This window comes from Nycticebus coucang, chromosome 11 (genome assembly GCF_027406575.1).
Source record: "Nycticebus coucang isolate mNycCou1 chromosome 11, mNycCou1.pri, whole genome shotgun sequence".
NCBI lineage: Eukaryota > Metazoa > Chordata > Mammalia > Primates > Lorisidae > Nycticebus > Nycticebus coucang.
Window position 1 is genome coordinate 20,337,500 of NC_069790.1, and position 26,996 is coordinate 20,364,495.

A 26,996-nucleotide genomic window follows, 5' to 3' on the forward strand; every position below is an offset into this window, starting at 1 on the left:
TCTCACTTTGTTGCCCTGGGTAGAGTGCTGTGGCATCACGGCTCAAAGCAACCTCCAGCTCTTGGGCTTAGGCGATTCTCTTGCCTCAGCCTCCTGAATAGCTGGGGCCACAGGCGCCCACCACAACACCTGGCTATTTTTTGTTGCAGTTTGACCAGGGCCAGGTTTGAACCTGCCACCCTCGGTATATGGGGCTGGCGCCCTACTCACTGAGCCACAGGTGCCACCTTTGACATAAATTTCTTTAAGCCTGAGTTATTATTTTACTAGTATTGAAATAGTATTTTATCTTTGTAGACCTCAAGTTGTCAAAACAGTGAATGAGAGGAAAAACAAGCCTTCCTTCTTTAAATTATACCTCTCCCTAGATTACATGATTTCTGTTTCGCAAATCATAAACCTTTCACAGGCACCCTGAAGTTATGAGGATTTTCTAAGAGATTATTTTGAGTTTACAGTGTTCCATAGTAGTTTTGAGTATTAGGTTGGAGAAATAGGGTCATTTCTTAACTTACTAGCAAGAGAGCTTTTCTTTTTCTGGTTTTTTGTTTTTTATCTAGTAAGAGAGCTTTTCTTACAGATCAGAGATGGAAATACCCCAATCAGATTACATGTCCTTGGAAGAAGGTATGACTTTGATAACTCATTTAAACCCTTTTTGATTTGCCTTTGAAAACTCAACTAACATGTACATTCTCAGATTTTTACCTTCCCAGAGTCTTTTCTACATAACAGCTTAAATATCTGCTTTGTCTGTTATAGGTGGTGAAAGATAGTCTAGGGTACTAAGCGTTTATAAATATCTTATCCTGGAAGCAGTTACCCTCTCTTTTTTAAACTCACCTTTGAGAATACCTCAAACACTGACAACACAGACGTTTCAGAAGTGGAGAACCAAAAGTGGGAGTTGGGAAGAGGACAGTGGAAGGGGGAAAAGAGAGTGGAATGGGCTGCAGGTGACAACTTCTTTCTTTGCCTGACTGTGTCATTCATTGAAGATGTGAGATCTGTTTTATTTTCTCAGTTCTTCATATGTAGAATATAATATTTTGGAATGGTGTGGTTTGTTTCTTTTTCTTTCTTTTCTTTTTTCTTGAGACAGAGCCTCAAGCTGTCACCCTGGGTAGAGTGCTATGGCATCACAGCTCATAGCAACCTCCAACTGCTGGACTCAAGTGAGTCTACTGCCTCTGCCCCTCAAGTAGCTGGGACTACAGGCACCTGCCACAATGCCAGGCTATTTTTTGATTGCAGCCATCATTGTTGTTTGGCGGGCTGGATTTGAACCCGCCAGCTCAGGTGTATGTGGCTGGCACCTTAGTGGCTGGCACCTTAGCCGCTTGAGCCACAGGCACCTAGCCCTTTCTTTCTTTTTTTTTTTTGAGACAGAGTCTCAAGCTGTCGCCTTGGGTAGAGTGCTGTGGCGTCATAGTTCACGGCAACCTCAAACTCTTGGGCTTAAGCAATTCTCTTGCCTCAGCCTCCCAAGTAGCTGGGGCTATAGGTGCTCATCACAACACCCAGCTATTTTGTTGTTGTTGTTGCTGCTGCTGCTGTTGTAGCAGTTGTCATTGTTGTTTTAGCTGGCCCGGGCTGGGCTCGAACCCGCCAGCCTCAGCGCATGTGGCTGGCACCCTACCCACTGAGCTATGGGTGCCGCTGTGGTTTATTTCTTTTTATTATAATCTGGACCTAGTCTGCAGTTCATATTATAGACTGGATTATTGGCAAAAGCTCATTTGATGCCTTCTGTCTCGCCTCTGCTTTTCACACTTCTGTTAGTTTCTTTCTAAGGTGCAAATTTGATCATGTCACTTGTTTTCCTGAAAAACCTCAGGGCTTCTCAAAATTTAGGATAAAGTCCAAAACCTTCATTTTTTCATTTTATTTTATATATTTTTTTAGACAGAGGCTCACTCTGTCATTCTGGGTAGAATGCTATGGTGTCATACCACAGCAACCTCAAACTCTTGGGCTTGAGCAGTCCTCTTGCCTCAGCCTCCCAACAATCTGGGACTACAGGTATGCACCATAATCTTTTTTTTTTTTTTTTTTGAGACAGAGTCTTAAGCGGTCACCCTAGGTAGAGTGCCATGGCGTCACAGCTCACAGCAACCTCAGACTCTTGGGATCAAGCAATTCTCTTGCCTCAGCCTCCTAAGTAGCTGGGACTACAGGCACTTGCCAGAACTCCTAGCTGTTCTTTTTTGCTGTTGTTGTTGTTGCAGTTGTTATTGTTTTAGTTGGCCCTGGCTGGGTTTGAACCCACCAGCCTTGGTGTATGTGGCCAGCACCCTACCCACTGAACTGTGGGCACCGCCCGGTTTTTCTATTTTTAGTAGAGATAGGGTCTTGCTTTTATTCAGGCTGGTATGAAATTCCTGAATTCAAGCAATCCACCTGCCTTCCAGAGTGCTAGGATTACAGGTGTGAGCCAAACCACCACACATGGCCTAGTCCAAAACCCTTCAGCATGTGGTCTGCAAGGCCTTACAGCAAAGTCAACACTATGCTCCCTCAGTATCTTATACAAGTATCTATCATAGCGTTTATCCACTGTTACCACCCTTAAATTGCTTGTTTGTCTTTAACACCAGACTCACTTCTTGACAGAAGTGGATGTAGGTATGGGGCACACCTCCTGGATGAAGGGCTTAACTGCAACTTGGACTTTACCTAACAAATGCAAACAATGTAACCTAAACATATGTACCCTTAAATTAATCTAAAATTTGAAAAAGAAGTGTACTTTACTTATTTTAACTATTCCCAAAACTAAATACAGCTCCTGGCATGAATAAATGAGTTTCCCAGTGCCTGTGCATCCTAGGAACTCTGCAGTCTTGTCAAACCAATCTGTATTTTACTTTCTTTGGTTTTTACATGCTTTTGACAATGACAGCATTAATCTCTTTTGCATATAATGCCCTCTTATTTTCTCTGATTTTCCACTTCTCTTTTTTTTTTGTAGTTTTTGGCCAGGGCTGGGTTTGAACCCGCCACCTCCAGCATGTGGGGCCAGTGCCCTACTCCTTGGAGCCTCAGGCGCCACCCTGATTTTCCACTTGTATTTACCTTTTTTCCTGTGATCTAACAATACTTTATAATTCCACCAAAGTCTGTCTTACTACAGTATCTTTTTATGTGTCATCTCTGCCAGTCCCGCCAGTCTAGTGATAGGACAGGGATTTTAAAAAGAGGATAAAAGTAACAGTGATTAGCACAAAGAAGGTGACCATAAAGATGAGTGAATGAATGAATACCTAGACAAATGAATGGTTCTTTTTGCTGGTGTGCTAGGAATTTAGTAAAGCACTTTATAAGCAATGGATCCAAATTTGTGGCCCCGGGGTCAAGTTCAGTTTACATATTTGGTTTGCTGGGCCAGCACAGTGTTTTTTAAAACATTAGAATGTAAAGATGTTCTTCCATTGCCTCTCACAGATGTCTTATAACCGAGAGCTTTTCCCAGTGGTTATTGCTTACAGGTGAAGGGATTTGAGTATGTGACTGCTGCTCCATTGTCCCATTAATTTTTGGCTATAATACTTTGAATGGAGGCGTAATGATCTGCTTGAATAATCACAAATCTTATATATCTAATTTGCTACTAGCAATAGCTAACATTGAAAAATTCATTTAGTATTTGGAATCTTGTTTTTCTTTCTAAGAATCTCAGGGTACAGAGGTTCTACTATGTGTGTATTTTTGTGTATCCCATGCTTATCTGAAGTAACCATTTTCACACTGTTTTGAGGAACACAGCCTAAGGAAAGGGGGCCGTATACAGTGGAAAACACAGAATATTATATTCATCTTTAAGATTTGGCATACATAGTATTGTAATAAAGGCTTAGAAGAGTTTTTCGTTTAACTTCAGTTTGGTATTTTCTTTTCTTTTTTTTTGAGACAGTCTTATCAACTCTTGGGCTTAAGCGATTCTCTTGCCTCAGCCTCCCAAGTAGCTGGGACTATAGGCGCCCGCCACAATGCCCAGCTATTTTTTGTTGTGGTTGTCTAGCTGTTGTTTAGCTGGTCCAGGCCGGGTTCGAACCCACTACCTTTGGTGTATGTGGCTGGCACCAGAACCACTGTGCTACAGGCACCGAGCCAGTCCAGTATTTTCTAAACTCAGTTGGCCATGGGACCTTTAAAAAGTGATATCTTACTGACTACTTTAGTCAAGAAACAGTTTGGAACACTGTCTTAAAGAAAAGTATTGTCTGATCTCCTAGGAATTATTCAGTATTAGGAGGGAAATTTGTACATTTCAGAATTTTTTGGAAAGGAAGGAATGAAAGGAAGGATGGGATAGCATATTATGTTGGATAAAAAATTGGAAGCAAATTAGCTTGAATTCCGAAATCAAAATCAAGCAGTCTTCTGCTAAAACTTAAATATTATACTTTATATGTACACTTGGGAAATAGATTGCAAAGCACATTCACAGGCCCCTCTAATTTTGTCCTCACAACATCCCTGTGAGGTAAGTAGAGCAATGATTTTCATCTCCATTTTGCCAGTGAAGAAACTAAACCTGAGAAGGGTAAAATGATAAACTTAAGATTATATGGTCAGTAAATGGTGAGGCTGTAACATAAAACTAGGTCTTCTTTTTTTTGGAGATTGGGTCTCACTTTGTCACCTGGACTAGAGTGCAGTGGCATCATTATAGCTCACTGCTCCTTACACTCCTGGCTCAAAGGATCCTTCTGCCTTGGCCTCCCAAAGTGCTAGGATCACAGGCATGAGCCACCACACCCAGCCCCCAAACCAGGTCTTTTGACTTCTAGTCTTTTCACAGCTTTTTCCTACCTCATATCATATTAGTATCCCGGTTGTATTTAATTTTTCATTGAGTAAAAACTGCATTTGCAAGGGAGATAGCTTTTTACTACGATTGTTGACTTGGCTCATGATCGATGGTCACAGTTCCAAATTACTAAGCAGTGAACAAAATCAGCACTATCATTTAGCAGAATATTGAGATTTTTGAGAAAGCTTATTATATCAACCAGGATAGTAGTACCGTAAGTTTTATATAGAGAAATTTTTCCTTTGCTAGATTCATGATTAAATTTTATATTATGCTGCTTGATTACTCCACCTTTTTTTTTTTCATCATCTCCTCTTTTTTATTTCTACAAAAGCAGAGTGTGGTGTGAGTGTACACTGCTACTCCACCTTTTTTAACAACAGCTTTATTAGGATGCAATTCCTTTATTATTCTGTTTACCCATTTAAAGCATACAGTTCTGGGTGGCGCCTGTGGCTCAGTGAGTAGGGTGCCGGCCCCATATACCAAGGGTAGCAGGTTCAAACTGGGCCCTGGCCAACTGCAACAAAAAATAGCTGGGTGTTGTTGGGGGGGAGGGGCGCCTGTAGTCCCAGCCACTCAGGAGGCTGAGACAAGAGAATCACCTAAGCCCAAGAGCTGGAGGTTGCTGTGAGCTGTGATGCCATGGCACTCTACCAAGGGTGACAAAGCGAGACTCTGTCTCTAAAAAAAAAAAGGTACACACTTCTGGGCGGCATCTGTAGCTCAGAGAGTAAGGCACTGGCCCCATATTCTGAGGGTGGTGGGTTCAAACCTGGCCCCCGGGTAAACTGCAACAAAAAAATAGCCAGGCGTTGTGGCGGGTGCCTGTAGTCCCAGCTACTCTGGAGCGTGAGGCAAGAGAATCGCCTAAACCCAGGAGTTGGAGGTTGCTATGAACTGTGTGACACCACGGCACTCTATTGAAGGCAATAGAGGCTGACTCTGTCTCTACAAAAAAAAAAAAAAAAAAAAAAACCAGTTCTGTGGTTTTTAATATACATATTTAGAATTATCCAACTATCACCACTATCTAATGATAGAACATTTCATCACCCACGAAGAAATATTATACCCATTATCAATTACTCCCCAGTTCTCACCAACCTCCCAGCCTTAGGCAACCACCACTCTAACTGCTGACTTTCCGAGTTTGCCTATTCCGGAAACTTGGTATAAATGGAATCATACAACATGTGGTCTTTGTACCTGGCTTCTTTGCCTTACAGTGTTTTCAAGGTTCATGTATGTTATATTCTAGCATGTATCAGTACTTTTTATTGCTGAATAATATTCCATATATGAATATACTTGATTCTTTTTTCATCAGTTGAGAGACATTTGAGTGGTTTCCACTTTTTGGCTGTTTTGAATAATGCTGTATGAATATTTGTGTACACACTTTTGGGTGGACATAGGTTTTCAGTTTTCTTGGCTATACACCTAGGAGTGGAATTTCTGCTATACATAGTAACTCTAGGTTGGTTTAACCTTTTGAGTAACTGCCAGACTGTTTTCCAAAGTGATCACACCATTTTCCTTTCCCACCAGCAGTGTGTGAGGGGTTCCATTTTCCCATCTACTATTTGTTTTAGGTTTTTTTTCCCCCCTAGCCATCCTTGTGAGAGTGAAGAGGTATCTCAGTATAGTTTTGATTTGCAATTCCCTGATGGCTAATGGTGGTTATTTGTAAATCTTCCTTGGAGAACTGTCTATTTATATCCTTTGTTTATTTTTTAATTGGGTTATTTGTGTTCTTATTAGTGAGTGCAGGAGTTCTTTACATATTTTAGATTTAAATCCCTTATCAGATATGAAATTTGAAAACATTTTTTTCAGTTCTTTGGATTGTCCTTTCATTTTCTTTCTTTCTTTTTTTTTTTTTTCCGTAGAGACAGAGTTTCACTTTATTGTCCTCGGTAGAGTGCCGTGGCGTCACACGGCTCACAGCAACCTCCAACTCCTGGGCTTAGGGGATTCTCCTGCCTTAGCCTCCCAAGTAACCTGGACTACAGGCGCCCGCCACAACGCCCGGCTATTTTTTGGTTGCAGTTTGGCCGGGGCTGGGCTTGAACCCGCCACCCTCGGCATATGGGGCCCGTGCCCTACCCCTTTGAGCCACAGGCGCCACCACAGGAGCACAAATGTTTTTAATTTTGATGAAGTCCAGCTTATATTTTTGCTGTTTGTGCTTTTATGACATCTGGTGTCTTTTGAACCTACTCCTAAATCAAAATTATGAAGATTCATGCCTATGTTATCTTCTAAGAGTTTTATTGCTTTAACTCTTACTTTTAGGTCTTTGATCCATTTGAGTTAATTTTTGTATAGGATATGAAGTAGGGGTCCATTGTACATAGACATCCAATTGTCCCAGCACCATTTGTTGAAAATAATTTGATTATATGCTCTTCTTGTTTTAATAAAGGAGAATAAATGCGCTTCAGGATCATGATATGACAGTGCTATAGCATTACGAATAATGTTGTTGTTCTGTTTTGTGTAGCATTATAAGTCATATCCAGATCAAGAAAGAGATAGGATCTTTCCTTCATGTAGAACAATTGAGGCCAGGCGCGGTGGCTCATGCCTGTAATGCCAGCACTCTGGGAGGCCAAGGTGGGCAGATCACCTGAGCTTACCAGGTCAAGACCAGCTGAGCTAGAGCGAGACTCTATCTCTAAAAATAACTTGGTGATGTGGCAGGCACCTGTAGTTCCAGGTACTCAGAAAGCTGAGGCTAGCGAATCACTTGAGTCCAAGCGTCTAAGGTTGCTGTACTCTACTGGGGGTAACAAAGTAAGACTCTGTCTCAAAAAATAATAAAAAAAAAAGAACAATTGCTCATTTTGCATTTATTTCCTTATTGTTAAGGTTCTAGCTCTCTGAAAATTAGTTTTTTTGATCCCTACAAGATGTACAAAGCTGTATTTAATATTATCCTTTGCTGGGTGTGGCAGCCCAAACCTGTAATCCTAGCACTTTAGGAAGCTGGCACGGCAGGATCACTTGAGTCTGGGAGTTTGATGTTGCAGTGAGTTATGATGACACCACTGCATTCTAATAACCTGGCAACAGAGCAAGACCTTGTCTCTAAATAAATAATTATCCTCTTATTCTATGAAGAGGGAAGGATTCAGAAGTAGTTGATTTGTGAACAGACATAATATTGATTAATAACTTAGTAGAAAACACTATTTTGTTCAATATTTTTTAAAAGGCAAAAATGTATTTGCATGCTTGTTTCTACTAATTTCTAGCAAGAAATATTATTCTATCTAATAGTGTATCTTGTGGAACTCGATGATATTCTGTTATATCATTTTGTAACATGGTAATGGAAGAGTTGACCATGTACTAAGATGAACATAAAGGAAAAGGCCAAAGTCAGATTCATACAGACTAGGGAGCAAACCTGGAACATAAGGATAGGTGTGTGTATATTTTTCTAGGAGTTTTAAAACTGATTTATGAAAACTTATAAAATTACTTAGCTTACTATTTATATTTGCTATTCTTAGAGTTGAAAGGAAGCAGAGAATATATTTATTTGATGTCTGTGCATAAAACTGGGCTACATTTTGACAGATGAGTTAAGTGGCTGCCTGCTCTATGAGTTGACCTTCAGAATGCAAGGCATACCAACTCTTTTATTATTAGCAACCTGCTTTGCCTAAAAATCTGTTATAGAAAATACGAGTTGAATTTTTAAGTTTTAAAAAAAATTTCATGAGTTTCTTTGTTAAATAAAAATACTTAAGAAAAGGGATATCAATGACTACCTGGCAAGTGGGACAAGGTAATAAGAAAGGCCAAGAGATTTCAGAGTAGAAGGGACTTAAGCATTTCTTTTTCTACTTATAAAAAGTAATATATTTTAGGAGATTTCTAGTGGGTTAACAAAAAGAAAATACATGTTCAGTATAATATGGAGGAGATACTAAGAATCCTGCAACTCTACCACTCACGGATAGCTATTGTGACCTTTTAGTGTATTTTCCTTTTCCTATGCCTAATCTTCATAATTGTCATTAGTGTACTTTTGCTTACTTTATCATGAATTTTTTCTCATATCATTAAAACCTGTCAGCATCAGTTTCAGTGACCGTACATATTTCATTTAATGGATTTGTAGAAATTCAATTTAATAGATGTGTAGTAATTAAACTTGAATTTTTAGATTGTTCTACATTGAGCTTTCTTTTTTTTTTTTTGAGACTGAGTCTCGCTGTGTTGCCCTCAGTAGAGTGCTGTGGTGTCACAGCTCACAGCAACCTCCAACTCCAACTTTTGGGCTTAAGCAGTTCTCTTGCCTCAGCCTCCAAAGTAGCTGGGACTACAGGTGCCTGCCACAACGCCCGGCTATTTTTTTGTTGCAGTTATCATTGCTGTTTAGCAGGCCTGGGCTGGGCTCAAACCCACCAGCCTGGGTGTATGTGGCTGGTGCCCTACTCACTGAGCTATGGGTGCTGCCTACATTGAGCTTTCTTATTTCAAAGAAACAGTCTTGGTTGTTTTTTTTTTTGAGACAGAGGCTTAAGCTGTCACCCTGGTAGAATGCCATGGCATTATAGCTCACAGCAACCTCAAACTCTTGGGCTTAAGCCATTCTCTTGTCTTAGCCTCCCAAGTAGCTGGGACTATAGGCACTTGCCACAACACCTGGCTATTTTTTTTTTTTTTTTTTGTAGTTGTCAACCAAACCTGGGCAGGGTTCGAACCCACCACCCTTGGTGTATGTGGCCAGCACCCTGCCAACTGAGCTACGGGCACCGCCTTTCTTCTCATTTTTGACCTTTTCTCTTTTTCCTAAGAGAATTTTTGAAGGTTATCATTGGTTTCATTAATTTGCGAAGCAAAGCTTGAACCAATTGTATTGGTTTCCTATAGAATTTATTAGGAATATAAATATAAAATATAAAATTGTTTATATTTTATCATTTTGGCCAACAAGGATAGCAGTGTCATCTGGTTTAACCTAATATTCTTTCAGCGGTATGTTCTTCATTTGAGTTTTCAGGGTAAGTCTCCCTATCTCCTTGGACGGTTACATTTCTTCATAGGGCTCATAAGCCTTTTTTATTTTTCTGTTACTCATCTGAAATTAAAAAGTTCCTAATCCAGGGCTTAAACTGGCCTGAAAACAGGTATAAGGGATCACTTACTAGACTCCTTAGATGCAGATTTACCTACGAATTGATTTGTTGAGCCTCCTGCTCCAGGTTCCTGAGTTAAAGGACCTTCTAAGCTTTCGCCTAGTGGTGGTCTGCAATATTTTAGTATGACTACAAGGGTGAGAGTGAAAGAGAATTATGACCTGTGCATGTAGTGCTTTACAAAACACCAGGCATTGTAGTGCTTCCACAAACACGGAACTATTTACTGACAACAAAATGTTAAGGTAGAGTTCTGTGAGTTTCTGTATGGAAAAACGTTCCACTGCTAAAAACAAAAAGTTGAAAACCAGCATCTTAAGGAATCTAAGGTAAATTCTAGACCATTTTTCTTTTTTTTTTTTCTAGACCATTTTTCAGAAAATGTATATCTTAGTCCATTTGGGCTGCCATAACAAAATTCCATAAACTGAGGAGCTTATAAACAATAGAAATTTATTTCTCACAGTTCTGAGGATTGAGAGGTCCAAGATCAAGGCACCAACAAATCTGATGTCTGATGAGAGCCCACTTTATGGTTAATGGAAGCTGTGTCAGAAGCTCTGTCTTCACTTGACGGAAGAGGCTAGCTCACTCTCGGGCCTCTGTTATAAGACCACTGATCCTGAGTATGAGGGTTCTACTATCATGACCTAACCACCTCCCCAAGTCCTCATCTCCTAACACCTTCACCTTGAGGTTAGGATTTCAACATATAAATGGGGGATTAGGTCACAAACATTCAAAACATAGCAGTGCAAAACAGGAAAACTTGATTTTCCAGCATGTACTATATTTAGACTATGACTGCAGAGGTCAAGTAAAGGGGCCACATATCCCAGAATGTCAGGCCTTGCATCTCTTCTTATCCATCCCTTTCTCTACTTTATTCCCTTTGAAGTTATATACTATATTGGGAGATATAGTTTCTGATTACATAAATGATGATATAACACAAAAGAGAGGGGTTTGACATGAAATTTATTGCCTCTAAAGGTGTTATTCAAATGAAGTGTGTGAAAGCCAATTTCTTCAGGTGGCATGGATATTGATTCTCTAAACTCTAGGGGAAATGGATGGGTTACAGTTTGGGAGACAGAATCAGTGCATGGAAGTCATACACTGGTTTAACTGAAAAGGCAGGACATCTCTAAGTGGGGTTATATATGGGTTTAAAGATTCTTTGATTTGTGTTTGGTTAAAGAAATGAAACTTTGTCTAAAGGTTTGGAATGTTTTAAGATAAGGAAGTCTACTAATCAGAGACACACCACTAGACATATGCCCAGTCTCAAATGATCTGTTAAATAAGTTTAGGACCTGCAGGTGTGGGTCAAGTCCTGCCCTGTACTGCCCTAGGTTTGTTAATGGGTTTTAAGGGACGTTTCCAAGAAGGGAAGGGGCCATGATGAGACATGTCTTACTGCCCTTCTCATGGGCAGCAACTCAGCTCTTAGGGTATATCTGGAGTCTGCTTGGCCAAGAGGGGATCCATTTAATCAGCTGGAAAGTGGGGAAGCTTAAGGTTCTATTTTAGTTTACAACATTTTTCTATTGAGGAAGTAATTTTAAGTAAAATTAAGTATATACTTAAAAAATCTGTAAGCAGAAATTACAGTAAAAAGTTTTTTAGCATTTTTAAATCTAACTATCAGGGTGGCACCTGTGGCTCAGTGGGTAGGGCGCTGGCCCCATATACTGAGCATGGCAGGTTTGAACATGGGCCCAGCCAAAGTGCAACAACAAAAAAAAAAACAGCCGGGCATTCTGGCGGGCACCTGTAGTCCCAGCTACTCAGGAGGCTGAGGCAACAGAATTGCCTAAGCCTAGGAGTTGGAGGTTGCTGTGAGCTGTGACTCCATGGCCCTCTACCCAGGGCGATAAAGTGAAACTCTGTCTCTAAAAAAAAAAAAAAAAAAATCTAACTATCAGTCCAGTGTAGAAAGTACCACTTCTGGGGCGGCGCTGTGGCTCAGTCGGTAAGGCGCAGGCCCCATATACCGAGGGTGGTGGGTTCAAACCCGGCCCCGGCTGAACTGCAACCAAAAAATAGCTGGGCGTTGTGGCGGGTGCCTGTAGTCCCAGCTACTCAGGAGGCTGAGACAAGAGAATCGCTTAAGCCCAGGAGTTGGAGGTTGCTGTGAGCTGTGTGATGCCATGGCACTCTGCCAAGGGCCATAAAGTGAGACTCTGTCTCTACAAAAAAAAAAAAAAGAAAGAAAGAAAGTACCCCTTCTGTAGTTGTTAAGGCCAAATTTCTCACATTTTCTCACTCTACTATCTGAATGACTGGTGATCATTGGACAGGCATATGCAAAACATCTAAAATGGGTTTTAAATTATGTGCTAATTTGTGCTTTTAATTATCTCAGTTGTCATATGACTAAATCAGCCTCTGGGGTACTTGTGCTGTATTTGCTGTTCTCTGAAATCCTATATTTAAGTGTGTACCTGAATCACCTGGGGATTTTGTTAAAATGCAGATTCTGATTCAACAGGCGTAAGGGTGGTAGGGACCGAAATTCTGCATTTAGAGCCAGCCCCCATGCCATGCCAGTGCTGCTGGCCTTATGTGAGGTTTTCTATAATTTTTTGTTTCAAGGCATGTTACCAACAGTGATGTTACGTGTATTTATAAGGAATGGTAACATACTGATGTTGATGTGATTGTTAACATATATTGACTACTTATTATGCCCCAGACACTATGCTTACAAACATTGACTAAATTTTCTTGACAAAACAATTGTCCCTGTTTACAAATGAGACTGAGTTTCAAAGTTTAGTGATGTGACCATGGTAATACAGCTGGAAGATGACAGAGTCAGGGAGTTGACTCAGTCCAAGTCTAGAGCTTGTTCCTTTAATCTCTGTTCTAGTCTGACAGTCCAGAAACTACAGACTTTATATAACATGTTTGTGAATTTTCTAGTTTCTTTCATAATTCAGATTTATTTGAATTTTCTACTTTTTCTTTCCAAAAGGCCTTTGAAAAGCAGTTTTCTTATGTTTTCCTTTCTATAGTTTCCCATAAATACTGATCATTCGTGATTTGTTACACATTTTTAGTCTTCCATTCTGCATGTATGCGTTAATATATGCATATGTGAGGAAAAAAAATCTCAACCTTCTTATTCCTTTGTTGTGAAAATCTATAAAGAACAAAAAGTAGAAAGTACCATGCTCTGAATAAAAGATAAAAGTGTTTTAGTAATGTTAAAGCTTTATGTTTTCTTCTAAAGAGTAACCCAGTGAAACAGTAGATTTTATTATTTTTTATTTTTTTATTTTTTTAGAGACAGAGTTTCACTTTTTCACCCTCGGTAGAGTGCTGTGGCGTCACATCTCACAACAACCTCCAGCTCTTGGGCTTAGGTGCTTCTTTTGCCTCAGCCTCCCAAGTAGCTGGGACTACAGGTGCCCACCACAAGGCCCAGCTGAGTAGATTTTATTGATTGTCACAGAAGATTGATTGCTGCTTTTATATGTTCTTAAAATTTTGAAATTTTTTTTCTTCATCCAAATGGCAGTTATAATCTAGTGACTAGTGTGGAAGCACACCTTCCATTCTGAGTTCTCCTACCAGTGATCTCAGAGAAGCCAGGAGCCCCTCTGCTCCAGCGTCTCAGCCTGTCTGTATGCAGTTTGTGAGCCCCTCTATCCTTCAGCATATTAGGGAGAAACAAACACAGGGAAAGAGTAAATATATCTAAATGCATAGGCATTTGAACAAATTTTCAAAAATGGATGGAAGTTGTTTAAGATTAGAAAAATGTGGCTCTTGGCTGAAAGTAATTTTGGAAATCAAATGTAGACTAGGTAATGATAAATAAGAACATAGCTAGCTGATTACTCATCTCAAAGTAATGTGAGGCTATTTACTTTCATTATCTCTTTCTTTTGCAGTCCATCAATATTATGGAACTGACTTTACAGAAATATGGAAGTTATGAAAAATTTGAACAAGCCACTGGTGGTAGCTTGCTATCTAAACCTCGAATCTGGAGTCATGTTAGGAAGTACATGATGAAGGAAGGCTGCCTGGGGGAGGTAGGAATCACAAGTGAACATGGGGAGGTCTCTGTGGTGTTTTAACTCTCACTCAGTGCCCGTCAATCGTAGTTTCTGCCTGTAGGGTTTTTCCCCCAGCCCTATTTTATTCATTAAATTTATCACCCAAAAAGAAAATAACAACAACAAATTAGTCACCCCAAATTTCTCACTAAATACTGTAAGTCTAAGTGCCTGCTGCATTGAATTGTTCTGATGGGTTTAGTTTCTCTTCATTTTTCTTCTAACTGCCATTTCTGTAGCTCATGGAATTATGCAAATTCCTTTATGAAACTTGTTAGTAGGGCGGCACCTGTGGCTCAAGGAGTAGGGTGCCAGTCCCATATGCCGGAGGTGGCGGGTTCAAACCCAGCCCCGGCCAAAAACCACAAAAAAAAAAAAGAAACTTGTTAGTAAAGAGGTTTGCCCCAGTGGCCTCTCTTATTAGTAGTCTGTTCTTAGTGGTTAGTCTCAAAGCCTTGGTGCCAGCAACAAGCATCATTTTAGCCAAGGACTGTATGTAAGAGACCCAGAGGTAAATGTTCAGTCCTCTGTCTTCCTCAGCATAGCCATCTACTCTCCCTTCAACCAGTAAAATTCTTGAGTTGTCAAAGGATTAAAATTAGAATAGTTCAAGGTGATTGACTATACATTCCATCCTCTTGGTTTCTGGGGCATTCAAGGTGTTTGTAAACAAACAAACAATAACAGTGTTAACTTACAGGAACACTGCTCTCTATGAAAGCTTCCCCCCCCCCTTTTTTTTTTTTTACATTTTGTTCTTTTTTCTCTTGCCCTTTAGATTGTAGTTCATCTCACTGAGGATCTGCTGTCCCGGGCTTCAATGACAGTAGTAAATGGATGTCCAACTCTGACTATCAATGTCTCCACGGCACGCGAGCACTGGCTGGAGGGAATGCTGAGGCATGAGATAGGTATGGACAGCCCTTTTCCATTTGTTCCTTTATAATATCAGGAATTAGCCTCAGAGAAATGTTCTCTCAGAATGGATTTTTTCTTAGTAGTATTTACCAAAAAGGCAGGAAGTTGTTAAGCTTCACTTGGAATAAAGCTGATACATCTTATTTCAAATTAGACTTTTTTAGGACACTGTTTAGCTGGAGTTTATGTTGTTGTTGTTTGTTTTTGAGATAGAGTCTCACTCTATTGTCCCAGTCTAGAGTGTGGTGGCAGCAGCCTAGCTTAATGCACCTTCAAACTCCTGGGCTCAAGTGATCCTCTTTGGCCTCAGCCTCCTGAGTAACTGGGACTCCAGGCACCTGCCATGATACCCAGCTAATTTTTCTATTTTTAGTAGAGACAGGTCTCCCTCTTGCTCAGGCTGGTCTTGAACATCTGACCTGAATTGATCCTGCCGCCTCAGCCCCCCAGAGTGCTAGGATCACAGGTGTGAGCCATCTCTTAGATGTTCTAAGGTTGGAAATTCATTTACCTCCTTTGGATTTTGGTTTCCCCCCTCAAATTGAGGCGGTTGAAATAGGTATCTCTTCAGATTCTTTTAAATACCAAGACTGTGATTCTTCTGTTCATTTTTTATTACTATTATTTTTTTAGAGACAAGGTCTCATTCTGTCACCCAGTCTCAAATATACCTCTTGCCTTGGCCTTCTGAGTAGCTGGGACTACAGATGCCTGCCACCAAACCCAGCTAATTTTTTAGTCTTGGTGGGCCACGTGCTGATTTTGTGATGACTGTTTTTGCTTATCTGGAAAAGTATCCACAGACTTTTTTTTTTTTTAATAAATCGGCTTTTGTTAATCTTTGTGTATTTAATATGTGGCCCAAGACAACTCTTATTATTCCAACATACAGCAGAGGAAAAAAAATGTTGGGCCCCTGTATATAAAGGTTACAACTCCTTTGATGAGTTATATGGTCTTTTTGAAGGCAGTGTATTCTTTCAAACCCAAAAGATGTTAGGGTGATGGAATTTTCTACTTTGTTCTGATTTGTAGGCTCACATCAATTTGATTTTAGAATTGTTGGTGGAATCTTTCTTTGGGGGAAGAATTAAAACAAGAATGGCATTTCTTATTATTCATGTAACTTTTCTTCTCCATAGGCACACATTATTTTCGAGGTATGAACAACCTTCAGCAGCCATGGAACAGTTGGACTGGCCGTAAAAAACATGAGCTGAAGCCAAATAATCCCACAGAGGAAGGACTAGCGAGTATTCACAGTGTCCTCTTTAGGAAAGACCCTTTTTTATGGAGGGCTGCCCTCCTCTACTACACTGTTTATCGAGCCAGCCAGATGTCTTTTTCTGAACTCTTCAAAGATATTGGCAAGTTTGTCAAGGACCCCAATACAAGATGGGACTATTGTGTACGGGCCAAAAGGGGATGGACCGATACTTCCCGACCAGGTAGGTGTTCCTTAATTGTAGATTTTCTGACTTACTGACTAGTTATCTACTGATTTTGTTTATATCTTAATCTCTGAATCACAGAATTCACTCATCTGTGAGAAATGAAACCTTCCTTACCATAGGTCAGTGCTAGTTTTCCCAAATCATATTTTCTTAGCATTATTTTTTGCCCAGATCATTTTAAAAATTTTCAGACCTACAGAATATGGAAAGTACAAACACCTATATACCCATCATCTAGATTCACTGATTGTTAACATTTTGCCATTTTTGTTTTCTCTTTGACTTTTAAAAACAAATTTATTAGTAAGTGAGGTGATGGTTATGTTAATCAGTTTGATAAATGCATTCCATATTGTATATCAAATCATCACATTGTACCTTATAAATGTATACAGTTATGATTTAATAAAAATTAAATTAAAAAAGATATATATTTCACATGTCATACCACTTAGCCATTTAAATGTACAGTTCAGTGATTTTTATAATATTCAGAGTTATTCAGTCATCACCACTAATTACACAATGTTTTCATTACCCCAGAAAGCAATGCATAACCATTAACATTCATTCCCTATCTCCTCCTCTCTTCTCCACCTCTAACCAACCACTTTTAACGGTTTTTGGTCTCTATAGATTTGCCTATTTTGACCATTTCAAATAAATAGAATCATAATAAGTGATTCTTTGTGGCTTCAGTTATCCTCATATTGTCAGGATTCGTCCATGTTGTAGTATATATCAATTTCAGTCATTTTTATTGCTGAATTAATGTTTCTTGGCATGGCTGTATTTTATTTACCCATTTACCAGTTTATGGACATTGGGTTGTTCCACTTTTTGGCTACTGTGAACAATGCTTCTATGAATATTTGTATACAAGTTTTTGTGCAGATATGTTTTCAGTTCTTTTGGCATATAGCTTGCAGTGGAATTGAGTCATATGATAACTATAGGCTTATCTTTTTGAGGAACTGCAATCCTCTTGTGTCATCTTGAGCAAGAGCAAGACCCCATCTCTAATATAAATAGAAAAATTAAATGGGTATGGTGGTACGTGCCTATGGTCCCAGCTCCTAAGGAGGCTAAAGCAGGAGGATCACTTGAGCCCAGGAGTTCAAGTTAAGCCTGCGCAACATAGCAAAAGCCTCATCTCTAAAAAACAAAGCAAGCTTGGTACCTGTAGAACAGTGGTCACGGTGATAGCCATATACACTGAGGGTGGTAGGTTCGAACCTGGCCTAGGCCAACTAAACAACTGCAACAAAAAAAATAGCCAGGCGTTGTGGTGGGTGCATGTAGTCCCAGCTACTTGGGAAGCTGAAGCAAGAGAATTGCTTAAGCCCAAGGGTTTGAGGTTGCTGAGAGCTGTGATGCCACAGCGCTCTACTGAGGGTGACATACTGAGACTCTTATGTCAAAAAATAAATAAATAAAAATTAAAAAATAAAAAAGCAAAGACTCAAGAAATACTAATTTGAAAGTCATTTTGATTTTCAGGTTAGTTCAACATACTAACACATTTTCTTCTAATATTCTTAAACTGTTTATTTGGAGCTTGGAGATGCTTAGGTCAGAAATGATTCTGTTGCCAGCCCAGCCCACATTAACATTTTATACCAGTGACATAGTTGTATGAAAGTGTGGTGGCTGTGAGCCAGGAGTAGACAAGGCAGGAAAACAGGAAAGAGGAAGACATCTGTTCCCTGACTATCATGTGCATAGCCACCTCCCAGCAGGGTTTCAGACAAAAAATGTGTCTGCCCTTTTCCCTCTCCTTTTTAGATCCCTTTGCCTACAATTTAATAGATGCACAGGGCACATCACTTCTAGACTAGTCCTTTTTTTCTTTTGTTCACATACTTTAAAAAAGGTTTTTATTATAGAAAATTTTATATGTATATAAAAGAACAATTAATATGCTGAGCTGTCATAAATACCTTACCTGATCTTATAGTAATTATCAACATTTTTTTTTTTTTTTTTTTTTTGCAGTTTCTGGCCGGGGCTGGCGTTGAACCAGCCACCTCCGGCATATGGGGCCGGCGCCCTACTCCTGTGAGCCACAGGCACCACCCAATTAGTTGATCTATTCTTCCAAGTTCCTGTTTCCTAGTAGTATTTTAAAGCCAATTTCCATATCATGTCCTTTTACCAATAAATATTTTGGGAAGCATCTCTACCTGGTTAGGACAGTTTTTTTCATAATACCCATGCTATTAGTATACCTAACAAAACTAACAATAATTCCTTAAATATGATTATATGGAAGGATTTTAGCTCATCTAATAGAGCAAAAATTTAAAAAATATACATGTTAGCATGAGAAAAAGGTTTTCTTTATAAACAGAGCATCCTTTTCTTTTTTTTTATGTCCTTCCCCCCATGACCTTGTCATTAATTGTCCTCATATCAAAATTGAGTACATAGGATTCATGCTTCTCCATTCTTGTGAGCAGAGCATCCTTTTCTAATCTCATGAACTGTTCTTGCTTTTCACATCTTCTTTACCCATTATTTTTCCATTTTTAAAAGCCTACATATTCTTTATAATCTAGTTTAATTCTTGTTTTCCTAGGGAGTAACAGTATCAAAATCACCTAGAATGTTATTAAATCATAGTTTTTTGTTTTGTTTGTCCCCCTCTGGACCCCTAGACATTTAGCTTACCATAGGTTTGTTTTTTTGTTTGTTTTTTAATGGAGGGAAGATTGTTATTATTTTTTTAAACACCAGGATTTTCTGAAATCCTATATGTTCTACACTACCCCTTCTGAGACCTGACTGCACTAAACTTATCCTTGCAACCCACTCACCCTTTCTACCCAAATGCCATCATCACATCATGGGATTTAATGGTTATGATTGAATGGCAGCGGTGGGGGAGGATAGGACAATCCTTTATAAGAGTCATATATTTTAAATTACCAGGCTTTAGAAAAATAAGGAAATATGTTACTTTAATAATCAGAATGAGGTCTGAGGGGAGGGAATTCTTAAAGAGAAACTACTAGTCTGTATACTGACCTTGCATTTTCTAAGACTTCATATTTTATGTTATACAGCTAGTTAAATCTAAAAAACGTTGACAAATTAGAACTTTCCTTTATGCAGGACTGATTCCTAAAGTAAAGGGAATGGTTTGGTATCTAATTACTTAGCAATTTTTTAAATATGAGAAAATAAACACTATTCTGGTTTTCCAGGGTGTTTTAGTAAAGACCAAGTGTATTTGGATGGAATTCTTCAAATCCTCCGATACAGAGATACCATAGACTTTCATCTACTCACTGCCCTAGGGAAGGTGAGTAAAACCAATGGCACATAGTCCCCAAGCATGCCAGATTAGCATTTCTAATAGCTTGATTTTATGATTCATAAGACTCGGGTTCAGACGTTTTATTTTACTGTTGGAACAAGTTTCCTTTGTGTGATAAGAAGAGAGAGAAATACAGTTCTGTCATGGAACCAAATGCTAAAATTTCTTTGTGGTAAATAAGAGATAAGAGAATAGGAAATTTAGAAATATAAAAGGTGGCCATAAAGTTCAGATGTACTTTAAAATTGTACACTTTTTAAAATTCCACACAAACTTTATGGCCACCCTGTATATAGTTTAATTTTTATTTGGATATACAACTTTTTCTATAAAGCATTTATAAAAAGCACCTTTGTCTAAAATCTTTTTAAGGTAAGTGGCAGCTATAACACTCTCCCCTTAATATCTTCTAAGAACAAGGATATGCTCTGACATTACCAGATAATTTTCTTATTTAGAAGTTTACCATTGATTCAAAATAACATTTAAAATGGTCTACTTCAAAATTTCCAAATTGTCTGAAAAATTTGCAGCTCTTTTCTTTCTTTTCCTCTGCAGCTCCTTTGCAGCTCTTTTCTTTCTTTTCTGATCCGGGATCCAATCAGGATTATTTATACATCATTATTTGGTTATATGCTTTCATTTCATAATCTAGAACAGTCTTGCCCCATTCTTGTTTTCTGTGACATTTTTAAGATTCTAGGATAGATTTCTTAAGAATCCCTACAATTTGGATTATCATATAGTTTGCTCATGATGAGATTCGAGTTAAACACTTTTGCCAAGAATACTCCACGTTTTTTTTGCTGCATTATTGGTAATGTACTTGATCACTTGGATAAATTAGTGATCACCAGCTCTCCTCTATTGTATTAATAGTCATCTTTGTGATGATTCCTATGAAAGGACTGTTCCAAATAACCTTACAAAGAATGGCTTAACATCCATTGATTATCTTTTTCCAAATCAGTTATTACACTGGTGGTAACAAAAGAGAAATCTAATTTTGTTATATTTCTCCCTTTCTTCGCCTTTTTTTGTAGTGTATATATATATATATTTTTTTCTTTTGAGACAGAGTCTCACTTTATTGCCCTCAGTAGAGTGCTGTGGTGTCAAAGCTCACAGCAACCTCCAACTCCTGGGCTTAGGCGATTCTCTTGCCTCAGCCTCCCAAGTAGCTGGAACTACAGGCACCTGCCACAACACCTGACTATTTTTTGTTGCAGTTTGGCCAGGGCCGAGTTCGAACCTGCCACCCTCAGTATATGGGGCAGGCACCCTACCCACAGGCGCTGCCCTTTTTTTGTAGTATTATTGTGGACCTAATACTTTTTTACTCAACTTTTTCATGGCTTGTCTTATGTTGTTTTAAATATATCTCTATGTTTTCTAGCAAAGCAAAATGTCTAGGCTTATCTTGGACTTTACCTACCCAAATCTGAGATTAGGTGTTTTCTCCATTGAAGCCTTAAATTCTTTCATTGGAAAATGATACTTAGAAAATAAGATCTGAAAACTAGGTATGTTCCTTGCTACCAAGGTGCTCTTCTAGACCTTTTTAATGAGCAAATTATATATTTATTTTAAATCATAGTGACTTGAACCAATGCAAATCAGACTGCTCTTGATTCTTTTACACTTTCCCTCTCAATCTATATTTGTATCTCCTTACTCTTCAAATGAGAACACTATTGCCTGATATAAGTACATTTACTTATTCTCTTTTATAATAAACTCAGAATGGCTTAAGAATTACTAAGCCATACCAATATCAACAAACCTATTTTCATTATATTTAGTGGTATAAATACTACATAAAATAAATGTTTAATAATATTAACAATGTTAAAAATGTAATAAAATACAGATATAATAAAAACATGATTAATTTTCTTAAAGCCTTCCTACTGAACTTGGAAGAGTATTAATCAGAAGACCATAATATTTAAAGTAAATCAGGCTTTGGAATTTAAGCATGCAAAGATAATTTATAGAACTTAAAAAGTTTCGCCCCCAAACTTATAGAAGTACACCTGAATTGCTTGTCTTACTTAGGTGAATAAAATAGATATAAAAAATTTTAAAATACTTTAAAAAATTCAAAATAGGGCAGCACCTGTAGCTCAGTGGGTAGGGCGCCAGCCACATACACCAAGGCTGGCGGGTTCAAATCCAGCCTGGGCCTGCTAAACAACAATGGCAACAACAACAACAAAAAACATAGCTGGGCATTGTGGCAGGTGCCTGTAGTCCTAGCTACTTGGGAGGCTGAGGCAAGAGAATCGCTTAAGCCCAAGAGTTTGAGTTTGAGGTTGCTGTGAGCTGTGACACCATGGCCTTCTACTGAGAGTGACATAGTGAGACTCTGTCTCACAAAAAAAAAAAAAAAATTTCAAAAGAACGAGACTATAATAAAAATCACAAATCGTTTCCCAGATTAAATATAAATGGGAGTCTCATATATAGGTTGCATATCTCTTCTCTGAAATGCTTGGGATCAGAAGTGTTTGGGATTTTCTATTTCATGTTTAAGAATATTTACATTACTTACAGTTGAGCATTGCAAATCTAAAAATTCTAAAAGCTTCAATGAACATTTCCTTTGAAGGTCATGTCAGTCAACACTCAAAAACTTCCAGATTATTTAGCATTTTGAATTTTGGGTTTTTGGAATCAGGATGCTGATGTGGCATAATTGTACTCATTTTCCTAATTTAATAATACAGTATTATATTCTACCTATTTTCTTGGTTCTTTTTTTAGATTTAGTAAGATTTGGGGGGAGGAGTTAGAGTCTTTCATATACACATACATATTAAGTTTGGTTGTCTAATTTTAAAACAAAGTAGGTCCAAGAGTCTTAAATCACATATGCTTTCTTTAAATTACCTTCTTTTACTATGCTGTTGGTATGAAGGTACAGAAAAATACATTCTTATTTAACACTGAGAAGAAAAGTAAGCTGCTGATTTTTTGTTGTTTTGTAGCTGTTAAAAAAATTGATCAAATATATATATATATATCTCGAAAGAATAACATGATCACTATACTTTCATTTAAAGACCCAGGGAAGAAATTCATCTTTAAAATGTACCTTGTGGGCGGCGCCTGTGGCTCAGTGAGTAGGGCACCAGCCCCATATGCCGAGGGTGGCGGGTTCAAACCCAGCCCCAGCCAAACTGCAACAAAAAAATAGCCGGGTGCTGTGGCGGGCGCCGGTCGTCCCAGCTACTCGGGAGGCTGAGGCAAGAGAATCGCTTAAGCCCAGGAGCTGGAGGTTGCTGTGAGCTGTGTGATGCCATGGCACTCTACCAAGGGCCATAAAGTGAGACTCTGTCTCTACAAAAAAAAAAATAAATAAAATAAAAAAAAAATGTACCTTGTAGTCACATTTTAAAATCAATCTATTTTCCTTTTTCAGGTTTCCTATGAAGATGTGGATCGCTTAAAAGGACTGGCAGTTACGGAAAACATGAGGGTCCCTCACTTCCTGCAGGACCATGGCCGATACATGGAGCACTTGGAAAAGATCATGGAAGTGAATGAGCTGACCGACAGGGAGCTGAAAGACCTCATATAGTAATTAGCGTTCCTGCAAACATAGCTGAACTATGCCTTCATGCACATTAGCAGTTGGGTGTAGTTAGCGCCAGCAGATTTATAAAAGAATACCTATTTACTTGAGTTTTCTGAAGAATAATCTTCAGTAGTCAGCTGAATTTTTAGGTTAAGTACAAAGCTTAAATGATTTCCCTAAAATGTTTGTATAGGCTGCAGGGGGAAGTTACTCCTATTTTCATCTGAATTTCAACAGAGCCAGATGAAAATGCTACTACTAAGTGTTTTTCAACACTTCTAGTCAAATTGAGCAAAAATCTTCTGCCTGAAGTTTGGCACTGGCCTACTGCTGCGTGAGCATCAAAACCAGCTCTGATGGGAGACTGGCTGAATTCCAGTGACTTCAGCCTCTAAAGTGATATTTAATTTGATAAACAGTGGTAATTGTTCTCCTTTGAGAAGTAAGTTTTGTGGTGCTCCAAAAAGCTAGTTATATCAGGATTTCTTATTGCTCTATGTTAAATAATGTTAAAGGGAAGGGAAAGCAGTTTGAAAGTTTTTTATTTTAACATTATTATTTTACCTTTTCAGCTTATGTGAACTAGAGAATTACTTCTTTTTTCCCAGTTGTATTTTCATTTGATGAAACATATTGTACTCCCTTTAACTTTTTTACAAAGTTCTAAGGCCTTTCCCACTGCAGCTTCATGTAAATGATAAGTACAAGTGCCAGAGAAGTTTGTCTACAGAAACCAAAATAGTTGGCAGAGTTGGATGCTTGCTCACCTTTTTATTAAATGGAATATGTAATGAGCAGAGGACAAATAGTCTGACCTTAGTTACATTTAGTAGCTGGATGTTGACTGGGGAGCATCTGCACTAGTAAACTTGACCATGCTCTGAAAAGTGAAATTTCTGGACATTGCCATTGATAAGCTGGCTTTGTGATACTGGCTCAGTGTATTTTATCAAAATCTTTTACATCATCAACCCAATAATGTCATAGTTTGAATTGAAAAATGAGAATTGTGTTTTGTTAGATTTCTCCTGATACGAGCTTATATATTTTACTTTGTAACTTATCAGTTTCAGTATACATTTGGATGTATATATTGGGATCAAATGGTTCTTCATATAACTTATTTTAATCCTCAGAAAGAATGCTGCTCTAAGTACTCTATTGAAGACTGCTCCTGAAATCTCCACCTAAAGTTATCTGAAAATTTATCTTTACCTCAGTTCAGGCTAAAATATGGTGCTAACACTGGTAGATGTGTACTATGAAGCCTGTTCCATATTCATGCTAGAAAATGATTTTAGGAGATGTTTTGCAGGCTAGGTTATGTGATATTTCTTTCACATGTCTAGAGGAGCTTGCTTCAGAGAAGGATATTGCAGCAAACAGGATATACTCTAGCTGTTGCCTGGGAGTTCCTGCAAAGCCAGGTATCACCTTTGGCAGTAGAAGGCCAGGTCCTTTGGAGCACTGAAAGCCCACCACCACCCATGTGCTGTGCTGGCTGGTATGTGTCTTACACATCAGTGCACCAGGCTAGGGGCAGAGTGTGCCAACACTAACCAGATGCTGGAATCTACCTTTGACACCTCGAGTATGTATCCCCTTGTAGCAGTCATGTACTTTCAGCTTTGTGCAGTGTTTTCTTTCCTTTTTTTTTTTTCTTTGTTTTTTTTAAGAGATAGGGTCTCGCTGTGTTGCCCAACTAAACTTGAACTTCTGGGCTCAAGTGATCCTCCCACCTCAGCCTTCCCAATAGCTGGGACTACAGGCATGCACCACTGCCGTGTCCAGCTTGTGTAGTGTTTTCTGACTTTATCTTAAAACTTATCAAAGGTGATTGAGAAAACAGTGTTTTAGAAGTATAGACAGAAATGGCAATATCTATGTCCTGTAATTGAAGCTGAAAGGTTGTAAATTCCACATTTGCAGGCAATAGCACTTCTAATCTTACATTATGGTTCATAAAGGAAAATCACAGCAGCCTTAATTTCCTTTTGGTAGGATCATTTGCAGTGGTTCTGATCCCTGAGTTTTGGAATGGATGGAGATTCCTCTTAGTCTGTTTCGGAAAAGGAATTACTTTCTTGCCTTACTGCTTTAGTATAAAGATGAAAAACATGAGCACTCTGCAGACAAAATGACCTTAAATCACATTGATTGTCTTAAGATATTTTAAAAGGTAACAGTGAACCAAAAGTAGTCTCATATTAGCAGACATACTTATAGAGTGCTAAGCTTTAAAAGTTAAGATTAAAGATTTAATGAATGTTTATTAATTCTTCTTCCTGAAAGAGCATAAGGTCAGTTTTGTTCCCTAAAATAAAAGTTTTAATAAACAGAAAATTATAGCAACAATACTTAGGATAGTTGAAGATCATATTAATTTGAATGTTAATTAATATGATTTTCAATAGCAGAGCTATTGATTTCATCAGTTTTGTCCACTATTATCTTAACATAGTTTTATCAAATACAAATTCTGATAAACTGTTAGGTTTTAATACCAGACAGGATTCAAAGTAAATTAATGTTTGCAAACATAAATCTATAGTCTTCATTTCTTTATATTTCTACCTTTGTAAAAGTGTTTATAATTTGTATTGTTTGTTTTGTATATCTGAGCATTTTGTGTCTAGCTATAATAAAAAATAGCATTGAGATTCTTAAAAAGTGGTATATATGCATGTAAACTTTGAAAACCTAATTATATTTTTATTTTGGCATTTTTTGTGTTTTATTTTGTGATGATTATTGAGAGGACATCATTCATGCTTCTCTTCTAGTATCCTTGCTTACAGATAAATATTACATTTGCCACACTATACCTTTCCCTAATTAATTCAGCTTATACCCTGATGAGGCACATAGAGAAGGGAAAAGGGACACTTTTGTCTTAAGTTACTACTCTGTTCATTTAGTACACTTTTGGCAGGACCTATTGAAGAGCAGAATCTGTTTGAGTGCCAGAGATGCTCTGATGAAGAGGTCAAGACACAGTTCAGTGAGGAAGAGACAGGCAGAGACGCGAGATACAGGACAGTCAGTGCCATGCTCACGATGTCGTCACTCAGCCTGCCCATGTGCAAAGGGATGATTTTGTCATTGCTCTTTGCAAGGCCTGTATTTAGAGCCAGAACAAATATAGCCCAAAGGAGGGATTCGATCAGAAATGTAGCAGCTTGGGTCAGCAAAGGCCTATAGGAGATCCCTTGAGACCTCCAGCAGATGTCCCAACACTTTATCCCAAAGATGATGGGCACTGAGCAGGGAGGGACTGAGAGTAGAGTGCAGGTGCCCTCCTCCATCAGGGGCAAGTGACCAGTCTTTAAATTCAAACCTTTATCTGCATTTGTGAAAGCCTTATAGCTGGTTATGGTTTTCATGCATTTTTGTTCACTTAATGCCTTGGAACTGCTGCCAGGATGTGTAGTACCAGTGCTTGTCAGCAAGCTGCAGGAGAGCTTTACGAATAGGTGGAATTTCAATGGACAATAATTTGAAAGAGATTGCAGAGCTTCAGAGACTTCTCTCCTCCACCCCCACCCCCCGCCCCTCAACATTGGGTTGAGATAAACCTGAAAAAAAATCTTGCTATCATAGGTAGAAAATTCCTTAATAGCAGCAAATATGGAATGATGTAAGGTGTATAAAATATATCAAACCACGTTTGGACCTTTGCCCTT

At 38.6% G+C, this 26,996-nt stretch overlaps 1 protein-coding gene across 2 annotated transcripts in view; it reads left to right on the forward strand.

The window, feature by feature from the left end:
- MATCAP2 (microtubule associated tyrosine carboxypeptidase 2) overlaps positions 1 to 25,977 on the forward strand; it is a 39,076-nt gene extending 13,099 nt beyond the window's left edge. For both annotated transcript variants that reach the window (XM_053608827.1, XM_053608828.1), the window contains exons 3-7: positions 13,875 to 14,018; positions 14,821 to 14,953; positions 16,103 to 16,408; positions 19,621 to 19,718; positions 23,158 to 25,977. In XM_053608827.1, the coding sequence (XP_053464802.1) occupies positions 13,875 to 14,018; positions 14,821 to 14,953; positions 16,103 to 16,408; positions 19,621 to 19,718; positions 23,158 to 23,316 (840 nt within the window). In that variant the 3' untranslated portion in view covers positions 23,317 to 25,977. The remainder of the gene's footprint in view (positions 1 to 13,874; positions 14,019 to 14,820; positions 14,954 to 16,102; positions 16,409 to 19,620; positions 19,719 to 23,157) is intronic.
- The last annotated feature ends 1,019 nt before the right edge of the window (positions 25,978 to 26,996 follow it).